The sequence below is a fragment of the Lagenorhynchus albirostris genome, chromosome 13 (genome assembly GCF_949774975.1).
Source record: "Lagenorhynchus albirostris chromosome 13, mLagAlb1.1, whole genome shotgun sequence".
NCBI lineage: Eukaryota > Metazoa > Chordata > Mammalia > Artiodactyla > Delphinidae > Lagenorhynchus > Lagenorhynchus albirostris.
Genome location: NC_083107.1, coordinates 82,750,250 through 82,770,810, shown reverse-complemented (window position 1 = coordinate 82,770,810; position 20,561 = coordinate 82,750,250). Strand labels below are relative to the sequence as shown.

The window sequence follows — 20,561 nt, the reverse complement described above, 5'->3', positions numbered from 1 at the left end:
ACCGACAAGGGCTTAATTTCCAAAATATACAGACAGCTCATGCAAATCAATATCAAAAAAACCAACAACCCAACCCGATCAAAAAATGGGCAGAAGACCTAAATAGACATTTCTCCAAAGAAGACATACAGATGGCCAATAAGTACATGAAAAGATGCTCAACATTGCTAAATTATTAGAGGAATACAAATCAAAACTACAATGAGGTATCAACTCACACAGGTCAGAATGGCCATCAGCAAAAAGTCTACAAATAAGTGCTGCAGAGGGTGTGGAGAAAAGGGAACCCTCCTTCACTGTTGGTGGGAATGTAAATTGGTGCAGCCACTATGGAGAACAATATAGACATTCCTTAAAAAACTAAAAATGGAGTTACCATATGATCCAGCAATCCCACTTCTGGACATATGTCTGGAGAAAACTCTAATTCTAAAAGATACATACGCCCCAGTGTTCATAGCAGCACTATTTATAATAGGCAAGACATGGAAGCAACCTAAATGTCCATTGACAGATGAATGGATAAAGAAGATGTGGTGTATACACACAGCCATAGAAAAAGAATGAAATATTGCCATTTGCAGCAACATGGATGGACCTAGAGATTATCATACTAAGTGAAGTCAGACAAAGAAAGACAAATATCATATGATATCACTTATATGTGGAATCTGAAATATACAAATGAACTTATTTCCAAAACAGAAACAGAAACAGAAGACAGACTTATGGTTACCAAAGGGGAAGAGTGGGGCGGGGGGATAACTTGGGAGTTTGGGACTAGCAGATACAAACTACTATATGTAAAACAGATAAACAACAAGGTTCTACTGTATAGCATAGGGAGCTGTATTCAATATCTTGTGATAAACTAGAATGGAAAAGAATATGTATATATATGTATAACTGAAGCACTTTGCTGTACACCAGAAACTAACACAACATTCTAAATTAACTATACTCCAATTAAAAAAAAACAGAAGGAAAGAAAGAAAGACGTTCTTGTTTTATAAGTTTGAGTTAAGACCAGGCTAATTTTTCTTAACCTCTTTAAAATATAGTTATGTGCTTTATTTCTTGTCTGAATTTTAAAAAACTAATTGTACATGTCATTGATTATTTGAACTATTTACTCCACATAACAAAATATTTGTTTCTCGTCAAATCTCTCTAGATGAGTACTGGCAGAATCACCCAGAACTCCATGATATTCCCATATACTATGCATCGTCTTTGGCCAAGAAGTGTATGGCGGTGTACCAGACATACGTAAACGCCATGAATGACAAAATCCGCAAACAGATCAACATCAACAATCCCTTTGTTTTCAAACATATTAGTAACCTTAAGGTGAGTGCTTGTGAAGAAAGAAGGACAGATAATACTCAGGTAAGTCGTTAGTAGTAGGAGATGCCTGACGTTGATTCTGTGGCTGCATCCTTGCTGAAGTCTTACCTTTTCTGAAGCAGGCATCACTTTTCTGAGGGAAATCAAAAATTTAGCAACTGGCATTCTTTTTTGCTTAAACAAATATTGCCACCTGTTCCAAGTCTCTGCATGTTCTCAATATTTACTGTTGCTAAGTAACTTGGATTTCTCTGCCATAGAAATAAGAAGCCCTGATGAGAAAAATATCTGTTACATATTTTTTCTGTTCCTACTCAAACCTAATCATCTTTTTCATTAGCACTGCAGATTCCATATATGAAAATGTTCATGTTTATATTTCTAGAGCATTCAATAAAATCTGACTTCCTTTAATTTAAAAAACGTTTCATTCGAACTAATGCTCTAATCATAATAAACATAATACCCCAAATAATTCAGCAACAGGGATACTACTTATCCCTGTCATTGTACAGATAGAAGACCAGCAGTGGTCTTCCAGTTATCAGTAGGCTCTGTTCATAAAGTATTATTTTTTAAGTTAATTGCTTAGGAATTAGAGCCAAGTTTTCCCTCGAAACAATGTTAAACTTTTTAGTTAGATTTTCTGGCCAGCTCAAAATATTGATGAAGTGTACAAAGCAATCATGAGTCTTCGGGGAAATTCTTTCAGAGTTCTCTCTTGGGTGGATAGAAACCCATTTGACTCTTCCTTTTACTTTCTGCCTGCCTGCCTGCTAGGCACTGAAAACGGTCCTAATTGTCTTTTAGCTACCGTAGAAGGTTTTGAAGTCAATGTGAATTAATTGCTTTTTATCATTTTGTTTTCATTTCATTCCCAGCCTAAATCAACTGTTTAGGGACTTAGAAATTAGACTTAAAATGTTTATTAGTCTTGTCAAGGCCCTTCCAGTCGTGTGATTAACCTTTTTACCTCACTTTTCGGTATTCTTTACAAATAAGGAATGCTTTGTCAAACCTTGGCATTTAACATGCTTTTACCATTCCTTTTCTTTCTTAGAGCATGGATCATTTTGATGACATTGGTCCCAGTGTTGTAATGGCCTCCCCAGGCATGATGCAGAGTGGCTTATCCAGAGAGCTCTTCGAAAGCTGGTGTACTGATAAGAGGAATGGCGTCATTATAGCGGGATACTGTGTAGAAGGGACGCTTGCCAAGGTCAGTCAGAGCCTGAGACCATCGTGTTCTTCCTAATCAAGGCTGCAGAGGTGGCAGTATCCTCCCAGGTTTTTCCATTGAAGTAGTTCTTTAAATAGTGCAGGTTTTGATTTTTAAAAATGAGGATGGCAGTAGGCAGCTGGAGATGTTCTTAAGGTTGAAGAATGAGGTCCTCAGCTGAGTGGTTGGCACATGAAAGTTTGAGACGCACTCATCTGGTTGCAGTAAGAAAAAAAAAAATGGAAGGGAATCTATTTGAGACAAACACATGGATACCCTCATCTGATGAGAAAGAGGTTTACTAATAAGTGTTCTCTTGAAAAGCTGGAGAATGTGTTTGGGTTGATTGCCCATCTTACTCTTGATATAAGGTGGTTGATATTAACTCTGAGGTATATAGACATTGATGTGCAAAACTTTAGAGAAAGTTTATGAATATTCCTGCATCATGTTCTCTTATCTTTTATTGATAACCTCAATTTTATTTTTTTAATACATTATGATTCCCTGCTTTAATCATTTTTATTACATTACCTTACTCTGTAAGTCACTTAGACAGTGTTGGCTGTGTATCTAAAATAGATTTCCAGAATAGAAATACATCTGTCCTTTATACAAATCCTCTTACCTGGAAAGTGACTTTTTAGAGCAGATAGTTCGGGATACAAGTGTATCTTTCTAATCATAAGTTATAATTTTCACTTTGAGGATCCCAGGTATATTGAATTTTTGTTAATCTGCTTACTTTCCTGATTAAATGTTTGCTTGAACGAGAAAAGAAGTATTTGATATTTGCTACGTCAGTAGTGTTAGAATGCTTTTTGTGTTAAAGGTCCTAAACTAGTGTAAGACTTTATGGCTGGGTGAAAAAGTAGAAAATGTACCTTTTCTTTTCTAATTAGAGAGTTTATGTGTTTTGTTTTGTTTACTTTTCTTTGTTTTTTAACAGCATATCATGTCTGAACCTGAAGAAATCACTACCATGTCCGGACAGAAGCTACCACTGAAAATGTCTGTTGATTACATTTCTTTCTCTGCTCACACAGATTACCAGCAAACCAGTGAATTTATTCGTGCTTTGAAACCGCCTCACGTGGTTAGTCTGTGAATTTGATTTTCAGCATTAAAGGCTGGAAGAGGCATGCCCAGCAGCAGCTGGTTCTCAGAGCAGACACTGCCTTCCTTACAGCAGCCGGTAGCGCTCTCAGCAGTGCCTTCACGTGCACTTGCATCTGACCTTCACCACTCCCCTTTGACTTAGGCAAGCTGTGCACTTCAGTCTTCTCCATTTTACATGGCATCTCTTACTCAGATCTACCAGCTCCAGTGTTCTTTTCTGCTGCGTTCTTTCTGTTTTTTTCTGCTGCCTCCCCAATAACTTAAGAGCCCTGGCTTTGCAATGTGACTGTTTTGAGTCCCAGCTCCATCCCTTACTTGCTATGTAGCCTTGGGCAAGTTACTTAACCTCTCCTTAGCTCATGTGTAAATAGGGATGATAATACCTCATAAAGTTATTGTGAGGACCAAATGAGAGCACATATATCTAAAGCACGTAACAGGGTGCCTGGCAAATGGGAAATACCTATTAATGTGGAGAGAGGAGAAAGGCAAGTCATAATAGTAAAAGCTAAAGATGCAGTTAGATGTGAAATACATTACACAGCTCCTTACTAATGTGATTTGCTTATATTTTTAAGTTTTATGTAATTATTACAGTAACAGTTATATTTTGGGGGGACTGGAGAGAGTTAAGCTAAAAAAGTATCTTAAATTAGAGGAACACTTATGGAGCATGAGTCTAGAAAACAGATGAAGCAATGAAGTACCCTTTCTGATTGTAGCATGTATCAAAACTTCATTCCTTTTTATGGCTGAATAATATTGCATTGTCTGTATAGACCACGTTTTGTTTATTCACCTGTTGATGGACACTTGGGTAGTTTCCACCTTTTGGCCATTGTAAATAATGCTGCCATGCACATTGGCATGTGACTATCTGTTTGAGTCCATTTTCAGTTCTTTGGGGTATATACCTAGGAGTGGAATTGCTGGATCATGGGCTAATTCTGTGTTTAACTCTTTGAGGAATCACCGAACTGTTTTCCATAGCAGTTACACCATTTTACATTCCCACCAGCAATGCACAAGGGTTCCAGTTCTCCATATTCTTGTCAGCTTGTTATTTTCTCTTTTTAAAATTGTCACCATACCAGTAAGGGTGAAGTAGTACCTCTTTGTAGTTTTGATTTTCATTTCCCTGGTGACGAACGATGCTGAGCATTTTGTGTGCCCTTTTGTTCGTTTTTTAGTTTTTTCTAGCATATAGTCCTCACAGGCAGTTACCATCGGCCCTTAATGAGCAGATTCTTTGGTGGAGAAAATCCCTCACCTACTTGGCTTTATAGCACGTCAAGTTTAGTTACAGTGTAGGCAGTTCATGGGTGCCTTCTGGTGTGTGTTGTTTATGGATATCCTCCCAGATTTTAAAGCTGTGCAGGAAAAGCTGTACTGCTCTCTCTCTGGAATCACCACCTCATCCTCAGTCCCATTTTGTTGCTCTCCAGACTCTGTCTCTGCCGTCAGTTTAAATTCCTGGATTGAATTTGATGCTTACCTTCCTCCAATAACCAAGTCAGCAAGTCTGTCCACACGATAAAATAATGGTAGTGTTGGTGGTAGTGGTAAAAATAATAGCTAGCATTTATCGAGTATTTACTGTGCGCCAGGCACTGTACTGGTGTTTTACATGTATCAAGTCGCTTACTTCTCACAACCAACGACTGTTTTGTAGAAGAGAAAACAGAGATGTTAAATAACTTGCCTAGAGTTACCCAGCTAGTAAGTGGCAGCGCCAAGATCTGTGTTACAGCAGCCAGGCCCCAGAGCTGGGGCTCGTCATCTCTAGGCCATATGCCTCTGCCTGGTGGAGACACTGGACAAGCTTCTGTCAGTCCAGGCAGGAAATCATCTACCAGTAGTCTATAGGTTAAGAATGATCTGTCTTGTAAAAAATAAGTTATGAAAATGAATTAGAAAGACTGGTAGCTAATGCAGTCGTTGTAAACACCTCTCTAAAACATGGTTTCATTTGGTTCTGGAATATTTTATATGATATTACTTTAACAAATAAAGTATCAGAAGTCATTTTTTTCACATAAAAAGCTTATTTTGTTAGTCTTATATTAAGAAACCTAAAGAAAACCGTGAGCGTTTTCTGAGATAGTAGGAGTAGCAATAGTCGCGTACAAGAACCACATGCATTTAAAGCTGGTCACCTGGTCCAGCCCATTTCTAGTGTGAGCACAGAAGCCTAGAAAAAGTACAGCTTTCATAAAGTTGTGTATCTCGATAGTGGCAAAAACTGGAACAGAAAAGAAGTTTCTTTACTCTCTCTTGAAGTAGTTCCACTTAAGGATCTTTTAAAGCCAAGTAGAATGAAAACGTCACACAAGTTTGATTGACTGGAGATCCTTAAAAGTAGTAAAGTTTAATAACTTCAAGTATATCTCCATTTCATATAATTAACTAATTCAGATAACAGCCATCATTAATCTGAACTAAGGATGCTTCCCTATGCTCTTTTACAATTTACACTTTGTAGATTTTAGTCCACGGAGAACAAAATGAAATGGCCAGATTGAAAGCAGCCCTGATTCGAGAATATGAAGATAATGATGAAGTTCACATAGAGGTTCATAATCCTCGGAATACAGAAGCAGTGACCTTGAACTTCAGGGGGGAAAAACTAGCCAAGGTAAAAGGTTATGGTTTTTAATCCTGTCCATTCCAAATAGTTCCTAATCCCTTTAGGGAAATGTATACTTCTTAAGAATATCCAGCTTTTAATTAATCAAATAATGTGCTCAACAATGATTTCTGTCAATTTACTCAATATGCTGTAAGACCTTGATCCTTGTGCTTTTAGGCTTTTTCTGGTTCCACTAATTTGTTTTTCACATGGAAAATTTTCAAATAAATTAGATCTTCAGTCTGATGGCTTTTAATCCACATTCCCATTTACTTATCATACCCATGTTAGAGAGTAAACAAATGTCCATTACTGTTTTGTTTTTTTCCATTACTGTTTTTCACTACATCCAATACAGTATTCTGTCTACCTCTTGGCATTCTCCCTCAGAATCTAAAAATAGACCCATATCTAAACATAATGTCTGTGGATATGATGGAATTTATAGATTTGTCTTTTCAAGAGTTAATCATTTTTGATGATGAAATATAAGGTTTTCAGAATTTAAAAAAGAAATGGTTACGAAAAAAAAACCTTACCTGGGATTTTAGAGGGATGCTATAAGAAGTCTGCATTTTTACCTCCTGTTCATCAAACATCTTTTTAAGATACCTCTAAAGGAAACTTTTTAATTATCTGTCTGAAGTTTTATTTATTTATTATTTTTTTAATATTTATTTGGCTGTGTTGGGTCTTAGTTGCGGCACACGGGCTCTTTGTTGTGGCACACAGGCTTCTCTCTAGTTGTGGTGCACAGGCTCAGTAGTTGTGGCGCACAGGATTACTTGTCCTGTAGCATGTGGGATCTTAGTTCCCCTACCAGGGATCAAACCGCGTTGTCCCCTGCATTGAAAGGCAGATTCTTAACCACAGGACCACCAGGGAAGTCCTGTCTGAAGTTTTAAATATCAAACGTGTTAATGAGCAACTTTACAGAATTCTTTCAGTACATAATGAGCCAAATATGAGGAAGCTAATGGATGAATATCATTTCTTGCAGTTGAATTTGAGGAAAATTTGCAAAAATTAGGATGTGAGGCTCTTCTTGCCAAAGAAGAGCAAATGGTTGTATTTACTCCTGAATCTTACTGTTCACAAAACTTTCCAGGGGCCAGTTTAATGGAAGAGATGTTATACCTGTAGAGAAATATATGCTATAGGTGTAAGAATATTTACAGTTGGGAATCTAGAACGGTACTTCCCAAACTCTACTGGTTGCAGTGTGGGGAGAAAAAGAAAGTTTTTCGGTCAATTGAGGAGAAGCCGAGTTGAACAAAATTAAGCTGAGTTTATAGCGAGACTTTGCAGAGTTTTTATTAGGCCATTGTGCATTATAAATCCTCAAGAAATACAGTATACAGCATTTAAAAAATTTTTTTTTCACATCTTTATTGGAGTATAAATGCTTTACAATGTTGTGTTAGTTTCTGCTGTATAACAAAGTGAATCAACTATATGTATACATATATCCCCATATCCCCTCCCTCCTGCGTCTCCCTCCCACCCTCCCTATCCCACCCCTCTAGGTGATCACAAAGCACCTAGCTGATCTCCCTGTGCTATGTGGCTGCTTCCAACTAGCTATGTATTTTACATTTGATGGTGTATCTATGTCAGTGCTACCCTCTCACTTCATCCCAGCTTCCCCTTCCCCCGCCCCATTCACTCAAGTCCATTCTCTACATCTTTGTCTTTATTCCTGCCCTGCCACTAGGTTCATCAGTCCCCTTTTATAATGCCATATATATGCATTAGCATATGCTGTTTGTTTTTCTCTTTCTGACATACTTCACTCTGTATGACAGATTCTAGGTCCATCCACCTCACTACAAATAATTTAATTTCTTTCCTTTTTATGGCTGAGCAATATTTCATTGTATATATGTGCCACATCTTCCTTATCCATTCATCTGTCAATGGACACTTAGGTTGCTTCCATGTCCTGGCTATTGTAAATAGTGCTGCAGTGAACATTGAGGTACGTATATCTTTTTGAAGTATGGTTTTCTCAGGGTACATGCCCAGTAGTGGGATTGCTGGGTCATATGGTAGTTCTATTTGTAGTTTTTTAAGGAACCTCCATACTGTTCTCCATAGTGGCTATATCAATTTACATTCCCACCAACAGTGCAGGAGGGTTCCCTTTTCTCTGCACCCTCTCCAGCATTTATTGTTTGTACATGTTTTGATGATGGCCATTCTGACCGGTGTGAGGTGATACCTCATTGTGGTTTTGATTTGCATTTCTCTAATGATTAGGATGTTGAGCATCTTTTTTTTTTTTAAACATCTTTATTGGGGTATAATTGCTTTACAATGGTGTGTTAGTTTCTGCTTTATAACAAAGTGAATCAGTTATACATATACATATGTTCCCATATCTCTTCCCTCTTGCATCTCCCTCCCTCCCACCCTCCCTATCCCACCCCTCCAGGCGGTCACAAAGCACCGAGCTGATCTCCCTGTGCTGAGCTGATCTCCCTGTGCTATGCGGCTGCTTCCCACTAGCTATCTACCTTACGTTTGGTAGTGTATATATGTCCATGCCTTTCTCTCGCTTTGTCACAACTCACCCTTCCCCCTCCCCATATCCTCAAGTCCGTTCTCTAGTAGGTCTGTGTCGTTATTCCTGTCTTACCCCTAGGTTCTTCATGACATTTTTTTTTCTTAAATTCCATATATATGTGTTAGCATACAGTATTTGTCTTTCTCTTTCTGACTTACTTCACTCTGTATGACAGACTCTAGGTCTATCCACCTCATTACAAATAGCTCGATTTCGTTTCCTTTTATGGCTGAGTAATATTCCATTGTATATATGTGCCACATCTTCTTTATCCATTCATCCGATGATGGGCACTTAGGTTGTTTCCATCTCCGGGCTATTGTAAATAGAGCTGCAATGAACATTTTGGTACATGACTCTTTGAATTATGGTTTTCTCAGGGTATATGCCCAGTAGTGGGATTGCTGGGTCATATGGTAGTTCTATTTGTAGTTTTTTAAGGAACCTCCATACTTTTCTCCATAGTGGCTGTACCAATTCACATTCCCACCAGCAGTGCAGGAGGGTTCCCTTTTCTCCACACCCTCTCCAGCACATATTGTTTCTAGATTTTTTGATGATGGCCATTCTGACTGGTGTGAGATGATATCTCATTGTAGTTTTGATTTGCATATCTCTAATGATTAATGATGTTGAGCATTCTTTCATGTGTTTGTTGGCAGTCTGTATATCTTCTTTGGAGAAATGTCTATTTAGGTCTTCTGCCCATTTTTGGATTGGGTTGTTTGTTTTTGTGATATTGAGCTGCATGAAGTGCTTGTATATTTTGGAGATTAATCCTTTGTCAGTTGCTTCATTTGCAGATATTTTTCCCATTCTTAGGGTTGTCTTTTCATCTTGTTTATGGTTTCCTTTGCTGTGCAAAAGCTTTTAAGTTTCATTAGGTCCCATTTGTTTATTTTTGTTTTTGTTTCCCTTACTCTAGGAGGTGGGTCAAAAAGGATCTTGCTATGATTTATGTCATAGAGTGTTCTGCCTATGTTTTTCTCTAAGAGTTTTAAAGACCACTTAGGTCTTTAATCCATTTTGAATTTATTTTTGTGTGTGGAGTTAGGGTGTGTTCTAATTTCATTCTTTTACATGTAGCTGTCCATTTTTCCCAGCACCACTTATTGAAGAGACTGTCTTTTCTCTGTTGTATATTCTTGCCTCCTTTGTCAAAGATAAGGCAACCATATGTGCGTGGGTTTATCTCTGGGCTTTCTATCCTGTTCCATTGATCTATATTTCTGTTTTTGTGCCAGTACCATGCTGTCTTGATTACTGTAGCTTTGTTGTATAGTCTGAAGTCAGGGAGCCTGATTCCTCCAGCTCCATTTTTCTTTCTTAAGATTGCTTTGGCTATTTGGGGTCTTTTGTGTTTCCGTACAAATTGTAAAATTTCTTGTTCTAGTTCTGTGGAAAATGCCATTGGTAATTTGATAGGGATTGCATTGATTGAACCTGTAGATTGCTTTGGGTAATATAGTCATTTTCACAATATTGATTCTTCCAATCCAGGAGCATGGTATATCTCTCCATCTGTTTATGTTCTCTTTGATTTCTTTCATCAGTGTTTTATAGTTTTCTGAGTACAGGTCTTTTGCGTCCTTAGGTAGCTTTATTCCCAGGTATTTTATTCTTTCTGTTGTGATGGTAAATGGGATTGTTTCCTTAATTTCTCTTTAGGATCTTTTGTTGTTAGTGTATAGGAATGCAAGAGATTTCTGTGCATTAATTTTGTATCCTGCCACCTTACCAAATTCCTTGATTAGTTCTAGTAGTTTTCTGGTGATATCTTTAGGATTTTATATGTATAATATTGTGTCTTCGGCAAACAGTGACAGTTTTACTTCTTCTTTTCCAATTTGGATTCCTTTTATTTCTTTTTCTTCTCTAATTGCTGTGGCTAGGACAATACTATGTTGAATAATAGTGGTGAGAGTGGACATCCTTGTCTTGTTCCTGATCTAGAGGAAATGTTTTCAGTTTTTCTCCATTGAGAATGATGTTTGCGTGAGTTTGTCATATATGACTTATTATGTTGAGGTAGGTTCCCTGTTTGCCCACTTTCTGGAGAGTTTTTATCATAAATGGGTGTTGAATTTTGTCAAAAGCTTTTTCTGCATCTGTTGAGATGATCATATGGTTTTTCTCCTTCAATTTGTTAATATGGTGTATCACAGTGATTGTTTTGCGTATATTGAAGAATCCTTGCATCCCTGGGATAAATCCCACTTGATCATGGTGTATGATGCTTTTAGTGTGTTGTTGGATTCTATTTGCTAGTATTTTATTGAGGATTTTTGTGTCTATGTTCATCAGTGATATTGGCCTGTTATTTTCTTTTTTTTGTGATATGTTTGTCTGGTTTTGGTACCAGGGTGATAGTGGCCTCTCAGAATGAGTTTGGGAGTGTTCCTCCCTCCACAATTTTTTGGAAGAGTTTGAGAAGGATAGGTATTAACTCTTGTCTAAATGTTTGATAGAATTCACCTGTGAAGCCATCTGGTCCTGCACTTTTTTTTGTTGGAAGATTTTAAATTACAGTTTCAATTTCATTACCTGTGACTGGTCTATTTATATTTTCTAATTCTTCCTGGTTCAATCCTGGAAGGTTGTACTTTTCCAAGAATTTGTCTGTTTCTTCCAGGTTGTCCGTTTTATTGGCCTATAGTTGCTTGTAGTAGTCTCTTATGATCTTTTATATTTCTGCAGTGTCAGTTGTAATCTCTCCTTTTTCATTTCTAATTTTATTGATTTGCGTCCTCTCCCTATTTTTCTTTTTTTTTTAAATATATTTTTTATTTATTTATGTATTTATTTTTGGCTGCGTTGGGTCTTCGTTTCTGTGCGAGGGCTTTCTCCAGTTGCCGTGAGCGGGGGCCACTCTTCATCGCAGTGCGCAGGCCTCTCACTATCACGGCCTCTCTTGTTGCAGAGCACAGGCTCCAGACGCGCAAGCTCAGTAGTTGTGGCTCACGGGCCCAGTTGCTCCGCGGCATGTGGGATCTTCCCAGACCAGGGCTCGAACCCGTGTCCCCTGCATTGGCAGGCAGATTCTCAACCACTGCGCCACCAGGGAAGCCCTCCCTATTTTTCTTGATGAGTCTGGCTAAAGGTTTATCATTTTGTTTATGAAAGAACCAGCTATTAGTTTTATTGATCTTGGCTATTGTTTTCTTTGTTTCTATTTCATTTATTTTTGCTCTGATCTTTATGATTTCTTTCCTTCTACTAACTTTGGGTTTTCTGTGTCTAGTTTCTTTAGGTGTAAGGTTAGATTGTTTATTTGAGATTTTTCTTGTTTCTTGAAGTGAGCCTGAATTGCTATGAACTTCCCTCTTAGAACTTCTTTTGCTGTAAAAAAAATTTTTTTGACTCTAGAACTGAAAACACACTTTAGGTATATGTGTCATTTTTATATTTAACTTTATACAGGCATAGAGAAACTGTTGTCAATATCTGTTTCCCCAAATGTAGCTTTGTATTAGAGTGTTGTTCTGTTATTTTAGCCATATTTTTATTTAAAATCATTAGCTATAGTTATTTTTTTTCCACAAGTGTAATAACCTTGCTTCGGGAGAAGTCAGATTTATTAAGGCAGCCATCCTCAGGCATGTAAAACAGAAACTAAGAAGGAGGTAAAGAAATCAGATCCACAAAAACTATCAAAAAACCCATGCAGTTTACCATCGAGAATTGTCAGGCCAAGCAGTTGTGTGCGTGGTAAGAAATCAGCATGTTGGGAACTAGCACACAGCTGAATAAAGAAAGAAACCGAGGCTGGCAGCAGAGGGTGAAGCCAGAAGAACCACTCAGTCTTATTCTCCAAGGTACTTGGTTCTCCCAGCAGACACCTCATCAGTATCCGGGATGTCACTGCACTGAAATCAGCCTCCTTAAGTCACCAGCATTTAAGGAGAAAAAAACGCCGACAAACCATGTGAAACAGAGCTAGGTCCCATTATAGTTACAAGAGCAAATGTTACCACTGCCTCACTGCCATCTGCCCTTAACTGATGAAAGGTAAACAAATATGAAATATAAGGTCTTTGTCCCCTTTGAGTTCATTTCTTTGTAGCTGAGAAAAGTTATATTTAAGAATGTTGGATTTCATGTTTGTAAGAGTTTTGTTTGTTTGTTTGTTTGTTTGGTGTTATTGTTAGTTTCTGAACAGTCAGTACTCTCTTCTCTTAAAAAATGCTCCCCCTCAGTTGTATGAGCTCATCCATACCTGTCTTTACAGACCTTTCTATTCAGAGATGCTGCTACTTTTTGGATCTGGCATGGCCTTGCATCTTTGTATTTTGGGGCTCCTCCAGGTACAGGTTGAGAGCCAGCCTGAGGGAGCCACGCACGTCTGGCCCTCGGTTGCTGTCCTTCCCACCATGCTGTCTCTGTTGAGAGTTTTTTTTTTTTGTTTTGTTTTTTTGCGGTACGCGGGCCTCTCACTGTTGGGGCCTCTCCCGCCGCGGAGCACAGGCTCCGGACGCGCAGGCTCAGCGGCCATGGCTCACGGGCCCAGCCACTCCGCAGCATGTGGGATCTTCCCGGACCGGGGCAGGAACCCGTGTCCCCTGCATCAGCAGGCAAACTCTCAACCACTGCGCCACCAGGGAAGCCCTGTCGAAAGCTTGTTTAAGCCCCAGCACCCAGTAGGTTTACTTGGTTGCTGAACTGATTGGAACTGACGGAACCTAACCATTCTTGCCAGGTCTGCCCCCGTGAGTCTTGCCTTTGGTCTCTTGGTAACCTTGTTACTGCCCTGGTCGTAGAGGTATAAAACATTTTATATTTTTCATGTTTAGATTCATGGGTTGTTTTCATGGTTCAAATGGTCATGATTGAGTCCCTGAATAATTAATTTCATTTTACAAGATTCTGTTCTCTTCAAATTGTTTTTTTTTTTTTTTTTCTTTTTAATAGGTCATGGGCTTTTTAGCAGACAAAAAACCAGAACAGGGCCAGCGGGTCTCAGGAATACTTGTTAAAAGAAACTTTAATTATCACATACTTTCTCCTTGTGACCTCTCTAGTAAGTATACTATTAAATGTCAAATGTAATTTGATTTTAGCATTTAAAGAAAATCTTCAAAAACTTCTCTTACCCTGTGGCCAAATCTTAAGTAACAGCCAAATAACGAAGTATAAATAGTTGAAACTTAATAATCTAGTTATAGCTTCATTTGAAAAAAAAATCTTCTTGAACTATTACAATATTTAAATAACTTTTTTCTTAATTGGAAACATAAGTTCCCCTGTAAGACAGATTGACTACTGCCTTCTGAAGCCTGTCTTCTACCTTTCTCCATGGAATACTGCTACTTTTATTTCCTGAAGTAATTGTGGACTCCCCACACAGGCTTTTTTGGTTTTTATGACCTGTAGTGTTAAGTTGCTTGCTGAGCCTGTGTTTTATGCATGTGTAAATGCTAAGCTGTCATTACTTTTGCAGTAACTACGATATTATCTTTAAGTAGATAACTGTGCTCAATTCTATTTATATGGCACTAATAAATTAAAAGTGCTTTATCAAGGAATAAGAAATAGCAGCAGTGTTTAGGTGTTCAACTGTGAGATAAGCCAACTGTCAGCTTTCAGACTATCACACAGTAGAATATAACTTGTTCCATTAACAGTTGTCGAGGTCTTACTGTATGCCAGGCATTGTGCTAAGTGCTGGAGGACTAGAGAGGTACTAAGAAGCACAGTCCCAGCCCTTGAAAAACTGTCTGTTGAGAGAAACCATCCTGTGAAGAGCTAATCACAGTATTGACCCGGGACATACAGAAGTGCAAGATAACATGTAAGGAGAGAATGGGCCTAGAAGGGTTGGGAAAAGCATTGCATACCAGGTAGCTCTCATGCCAGGTGGTGAAGGTTAGCTAACCAGAAGAGATGGCAGAGGACAGCTGGCTTACTGGCTTGGAGATGTTAGGGACCAGATGTGTCTTGGAGAAAGAGAGTGCCTTATGGCTGAAGCACAAGCTAACTATTGGCCAGGGTGGGGGGGAGGAGTGTAGGATGGGAACCAACTGTGGAGCACTTTGTTAGCTTGACAAGCATGTTCTCACATACTTTGCTTTTACTTCTCTTTTCTTTACTCCTGGTATGTGTTTGCAAATTGTATTTTGTGAGACAAGTATTGTTTCCTAAAGTATATTTATTCTAATTTCCTCTCCAGATTATACTGACTTGGCCATGAGCACGGTAAAGCAGACCCAAGCCATTCCATATACTGGTCCTTTTAATTTGCTTTATTACCAGCTACAGAAATTGACAGGTGTGTATATTTATTGACATTCACTTAACTGTTTTCTAGTTTTGAGTAAGATAATTATATATCTAGGAAAGGATGTTAATTTTGGTATTTGTGTCAGAATTGCACAAATTTTCTTTGTACTTTACTTGGTCATGTTATTACCACCTCCAGGTGAAAATTTTGAATATACACTGATAAACAATTTTTAAATCTCATAATACCTCTTATTATGATCCACTTAAAATTCTAAAATTGTCAGTAGTCTTTGCTTCTTGTGTTTAAAATCTACTTTAACTACTATACCTAGAATTTATCATAATTTCTTTTCTTTGTTCAGTGAAAATAATTTTCTGGTTCCATCAGTACAAACCCTTACAGCACGTTATATAAGAGTGCATGACCACTGGCCAAAGGCCAGTAAAAAGTAAACCTATTCTGTTTTTATATTAGACCATTTTGAATTAGAGATTTTTGTGTATTAACATCATGAGAGGTGAAGAGTTAAGTTAAAAGGCGTGGGCTCTCTCTGATAAGCAAGAACACTTCAGATCACAAAGTTACGCTTTCTATGAATATGCTGTTTGTAATTCATACAGTGAAGTACTGCCATAAAATAAAACAGTAGAATATATCTTTTTTTACTTCAGAACCTCATGTTAGAATTATAGGTTATAACACAGGAAGTTAATAAAATACATCTGAGTTAATCCTTAACTAAGAAGTTACTACTGGGAAGACCAGAAAAGCCTTGTCTTAGACAACGGAATTTCCTTGTAGAACCTTTAAACTTATGAAGACAGATGGTAGAAGTGACGTAGTTGATGAGGTTCGTGTTAAATTTTAAGATGCTAGTCACTAAATCCCTTGTACAAACATAGGTGTTTGACAGTCACCAAAGTTTGCAACTGATAAGATGTTTAATGTCCAAGGTAAATCCTATCTAGTTATATGAATATTTATAATACATGTTGAGATCTTTTAGTTGCTATAAGCAATTAATATAAAACTTCGCTACTTGGGCTTCCCTGGTGGCGCAGTGGTTGAGAGTACACCTGCCGATGCAGGGGACATGGGTTCGTGCCCCGGTCCGGGAAGATCCCACATGCCGCGGAGCCTGCGCGTCTGTAGCCTGTGCTCCGCAACGGGAGAGGCCACAACAGAGAGAGGCCCGCGTACCGCAAAAAAAAAAAAACTTTGCTACTTAAAATCTGCCTATACACAAGTTATTAAATTTTTTTCATTGTGTATCACCTTATTTCAGCTGTCTCTATAAACAAATGAATAATCATACTCTAGAAGATTATTTTAAAAATTTTTTTATGCTGGCTTTCTCAAAAAATTTTTATTTATATACAATTTTGAAAGGTTACTTTCCATTTACAGTTATCACAAAATATTGGCTGTATTCCCTGTGTTGTACAGTACATCCTTGAGCCTGTCTTACACCCAGGAGTCTGTACCTCCCACTCCCCACCCTTATATTGCCACCCCCCAAAAAACTTATATACATCTTACAACTTCTTTTTTTCAGGTGATGTAGAAGAATTAGAAATTCAAGAAAAACCTGCTTTGAAAGTGTTCAAAAATATTACTGTAATACAGGAACCAGGAATGGTGGTATTAGAAGTAAGATCATTTACCTAAACAAGAAGGGGAAAAAAGTTTTGAGTTCACATGTAAATGTAGAGAAAATTGGGTTCTTCCCAGTCAGGAAAAAAATTGTTGGAAAATATATATGTGTATATTTTTCTTTCTAAGATCAACATTAAATATAACTAAGCATTTTCTATGTAGTTACAGTAGCATAGAAACTAATAATAAATTAAGACAATATTTAGTATGTGAAATGAGCAGAGGTCTCTGAGTGAGTCTTAACAGATCTTAACAGATCTGAGTGAGTCTTAACAGATTTTGTGGTACCACAGGTGTCTTCAGTTATATCAAAAGGTCTTAAAATTATCAAAATAAAAATATAATTCTGTTACTTTAAAGCAAACAAACTTGTCATGCAACACTTCTTAAGAGAGTGGAATTCTGAAGATTCAAATAAGCAACATTAAAATGACCCAAATCCACAAAGGCTAGAAATCATTAATTTAGGTAAATGTGGTTGCCACTGTTAGAATTTTAAATCCATACTGGTACAATTTAGAACCCAGACACCAAATGACTTTGATGGTTGATTTTAATAGATTAGCATCCGTTAAGTTTAAAGAAGGACTTTCAAAGTGAATCCTGGAACTGAGTGATACAGGGAGATACTTTGTTGCTCTGCCTCAAGGTTGAATGTAAATTTCCCAGCTATATGGTCAACTATTCTGTCATACATATTATTTTTTAAAACAGAAAAAGATCTGTCAGCTCTGGTTCCACTGCAGTTCACTGATTTAAGTCTGAATTTGATTTATAAGGCTAAAGGTAACTGGAGAAATTATCAAGAGGAATAGTTATCTATAACATGAAGTTACATACAATAATATATAAAGTGTTATCTGAGAAAGGGGAAAAGTTGTTAGAGACATTAGTTTGGTTCTTGCTACCAAATAGTATTAGAGACTGCATTTTTTATTCCCTAGAATTAACAGATCAAAGAAGATCTTAGAGGAAGTTTTTCAAGTGACTCGTGTTGCTCGTAAAAGTACTCTTTGGAGAGAGAATTAAAAGAAGGGGGTTACTCATTCCTGAAGTAATTCATCTGGTCTCACCCTAACCTGGTGGACATGGAAAACTTTCTTAGAGCAGCGGGCACATGGCACAGTGTCAGGGGATCTTAGGCTTTATGTGAGAAACAAAAGTAAAACTTTAAAAATATTACTGTCTGTGCTACTAAAATATAGTGACTAGGAATTTGAGTTTGAGTCACAGAACCAGCAATTAATTACTGCTTATGTTATCTTGCGCAAGTTACTTTTGAGTCAGTTTACTCGTTTATGATGAAGATGTGAGAGTTAAATGAGATAATGCATATAAGACACTTGCCACAAAGGACATGCTCCGTACATTTTAGTGTTGTTTAAAAAAGAAAAATTAGAGAATTCCAGCATTACTAATTAATTTCAGTAAACAAAGGGTTTACTGAAATTAATTAGTAATGCGAATCAATTTGAGAAAACAGTTGATTTCAGTGAAATGCTAGAAGCAATAATCCCACACGTATAGTCCGTGGATGGGTGGTAGTGATTGCAGTTTTGGGGGTTGGCTGGGTTGTACCTCCCTAATTCTGCCTCTTGCTTTTCAGTGGCTGGCAAACCCTTCCAATGATATGTATGCAGATACAGTAACAACCGTGATATTAGAAGTCCAGTCAAACCCGAAAATAAGGAAAGGTACAGAATTACTTCATTTTTATCACTTCTTTCATTTCTCCCATGGTTCTTTGAAATAAAAAGCAGAAAACAAGAGTCCTAAAGAACTTAAAATATCCTGATTTTTTCATCCCTGTAACTTTTAAGATATGATACATGCATAACAATGTGTATTACTAATATTTTACTCTTTGTCCTGAGTCTTCGTTCATGCTATAAAAACATGGCTGCAGTTAACACGAAGATAAGAATCTCTTAGTAACAGTCCTCTTAAAAACAATTTAATCAGAAATTCCAAAATATTGCTGAATTGAGCCAGAATGTCTAATAGGAAAATATGCTGCTATATTTGTGTTGAATAAAACTTGTTGAATAGAATGGAATTTCCACATGGGACAATTTTGCAGTAACTTTCTTTCCTTTTCTAAGAAGCAATTTTCAATCAAAGAAAACACCAATGAAAATATTTTTGTGTCATTTCTTTATAGTTTGATTTTGTTTTATACATAATTCAGTGTAACACATTACAGTGCACATGTATGGTAGCCCTTTGTGTTCCTGTGGGAAGAAGCCACCCTTGAAGTATTCCGGGAAGCCTCACATGGCAACAGGTCTCTGATAGAATACTTTTGTTTCTTAAAATTTTTTTTATAAGTAAGCAAATAGTTAGTTCTTTGATTTCAGGAGAAAGAAAGCTTGGGTAACCACTTCATAATCCATCTGCTTATAATTGGTCACATCTATAACATGAAACTAATAAATGCCTAGACAAATCTAAATTATTCATCTAAGTTACTGGTAAGTTTTTGAATTTGAATAATAGTCATTGTAAAATTACAATTTGGACACTATTTGGTAATTTTAGTTGAATTAATTAGTGGGTAATGGATGCCCCTGTGTGCCTGTAACATAAGAGATGGAGCTGTGCATTCATACAAGCCACAGAAGAACATCACACCTTGGATTCTCACATGATGTTCAGTCTCCCAGTCTTCGCCCGGGGGTACAAGTACATTCATGCCAGAACCGTTTTAAAGGCAGTTGTCGGTTTTCTGTTATTATTTTACATTTTTCATATCTTAGTTGGTAAAAATATAAAAATGGGGGGCTAGGTGGGAAAGAGGACCTTTTACCAAGGTCATAACTAATTCGTGGTGCAAAGTTAGGAGCAGCGAAGTGGGGGACAGGATTAAGTGCAGAGACCAGGAGTGAGAGATCAAGGCTGGAGCACATGAGCCGGCCCACCTCCCCACGCTGACACCCAGCTCTCCAAGAACATGGCCCCTTCGCTTCGTAGCATGGTCTTGGTCACTTGGAATCGAACGCTTCTGAACTGAATTGTGTTTTAACCTCCAAGGTTGCTTTCTGTTCATTAAATTCTGATAACTCTTTTGTAAAATGAGTCAGATATTTATACTTTACTGAAAAATGAAATTTCTATGCAAAAATGACACTTTTCCAAGGCCAGTTAGGATGTTGTGTGGTCTTCGGGGATGTTAAGTACCTGAGCTCCTCTAAGCCCATTTCCGCACTGGGTGGCAGAAGAGGGGACCCAGCGCGTGTTGGTGTGAGATTGTCAGCTATGTTGTCAGGATGTCATCTGCTGTTCCAATGAAGACTCCACCTAATGATTGTGCAGAAAAACCGAAAAGGTGCTGTGGTTTAACAGATAATCACCAAATATTTAATGTCTGTTGTACAGGAAGGAATACATGAGCTATCGTTGCTTGGTTTGACTTTATCTTGGGTATTTCTCTTAGCGCTCTGGTCCAAAGTGAAAATATACCTTTACTCTGATCTGCACTAGTGGAACTAAAAATAATCATCCTGCTATTAGTGATCCATCTTAAACTAATTATAAAAACATTAGTTCACTAAGTTAAGCCTCTGGGCATTTCGGGAGAGGTTCATTGCTGAGAAGTCAGAACAGGCATTTTCCATGAGTGACTGTAAAAGCTAACTGGCTGCCTCATATTGCCTCGTTTCTCCCCACTTCGTGGCGTATCGAGAGTGGGATTTTATACTCTTCTGGGTAATGAGGTGCTTCCTTATTTTCTTTTCTTTTTTTTTGCTGTACGCGGGCCTCTCACTGTTGTGGCCTCTCCCGTTGCAGAGCACAGGCTCCGGACGCG

The 20,561-nt window shown here is 37.7% G+C and overlaps 1 protein-coding gene across 4 annotated transcripts in view; it reads left to right on the top strand.

Annotated features, from left to right (window-relative positions):
• CPSF3 (cleavage and polyadenylation specific factor 3) overlaps positions 1 to 20,561 on the top strand; it is a 43,431-nt gene that overhangs the window by 15,282 nt on the left and 7,588 nt on the right. For all 4 annotated transcript variants that reach the window (XM_060169316.1, XM_060169318.1, XM_060169317.1 and 1 more), the window contains 8 exons: positions 1,175 to 1,350; positions 2,408 to 2,566; positions 3,516 to 3,662; positions 6,168 to 6,320; positions 13,789 to 13,897; positions 15,047 to 15,145; positions 16,656 to 16,750; positions 18,363 to 18,450. In XM_060169316.1, coding sequence (XP_060025299.1) covers positions 1,175 to 1,350; positions 2,408 to 2,566; positions 3,516 to 3,662; positions 6,168 to 6,320; positions 13,789 to 13,897; positions 15,047 to 15,145; positions 16,656 to 16,750; positions 18,363 to 18,450 — 1,026 coding nt within the window. The remainder of the gene's footprint in view (positions 1 to 1,174; positions 1,351 to 2,407; positions 2,567 to 3,515; positions 3,663 to 6,167; positions 6,321 to 13,788; positions 13,898 to 15,046; positions 15,146 to 16,655; positions 16,751 to 18,362; positions 18,451 to 20,561) is intronic.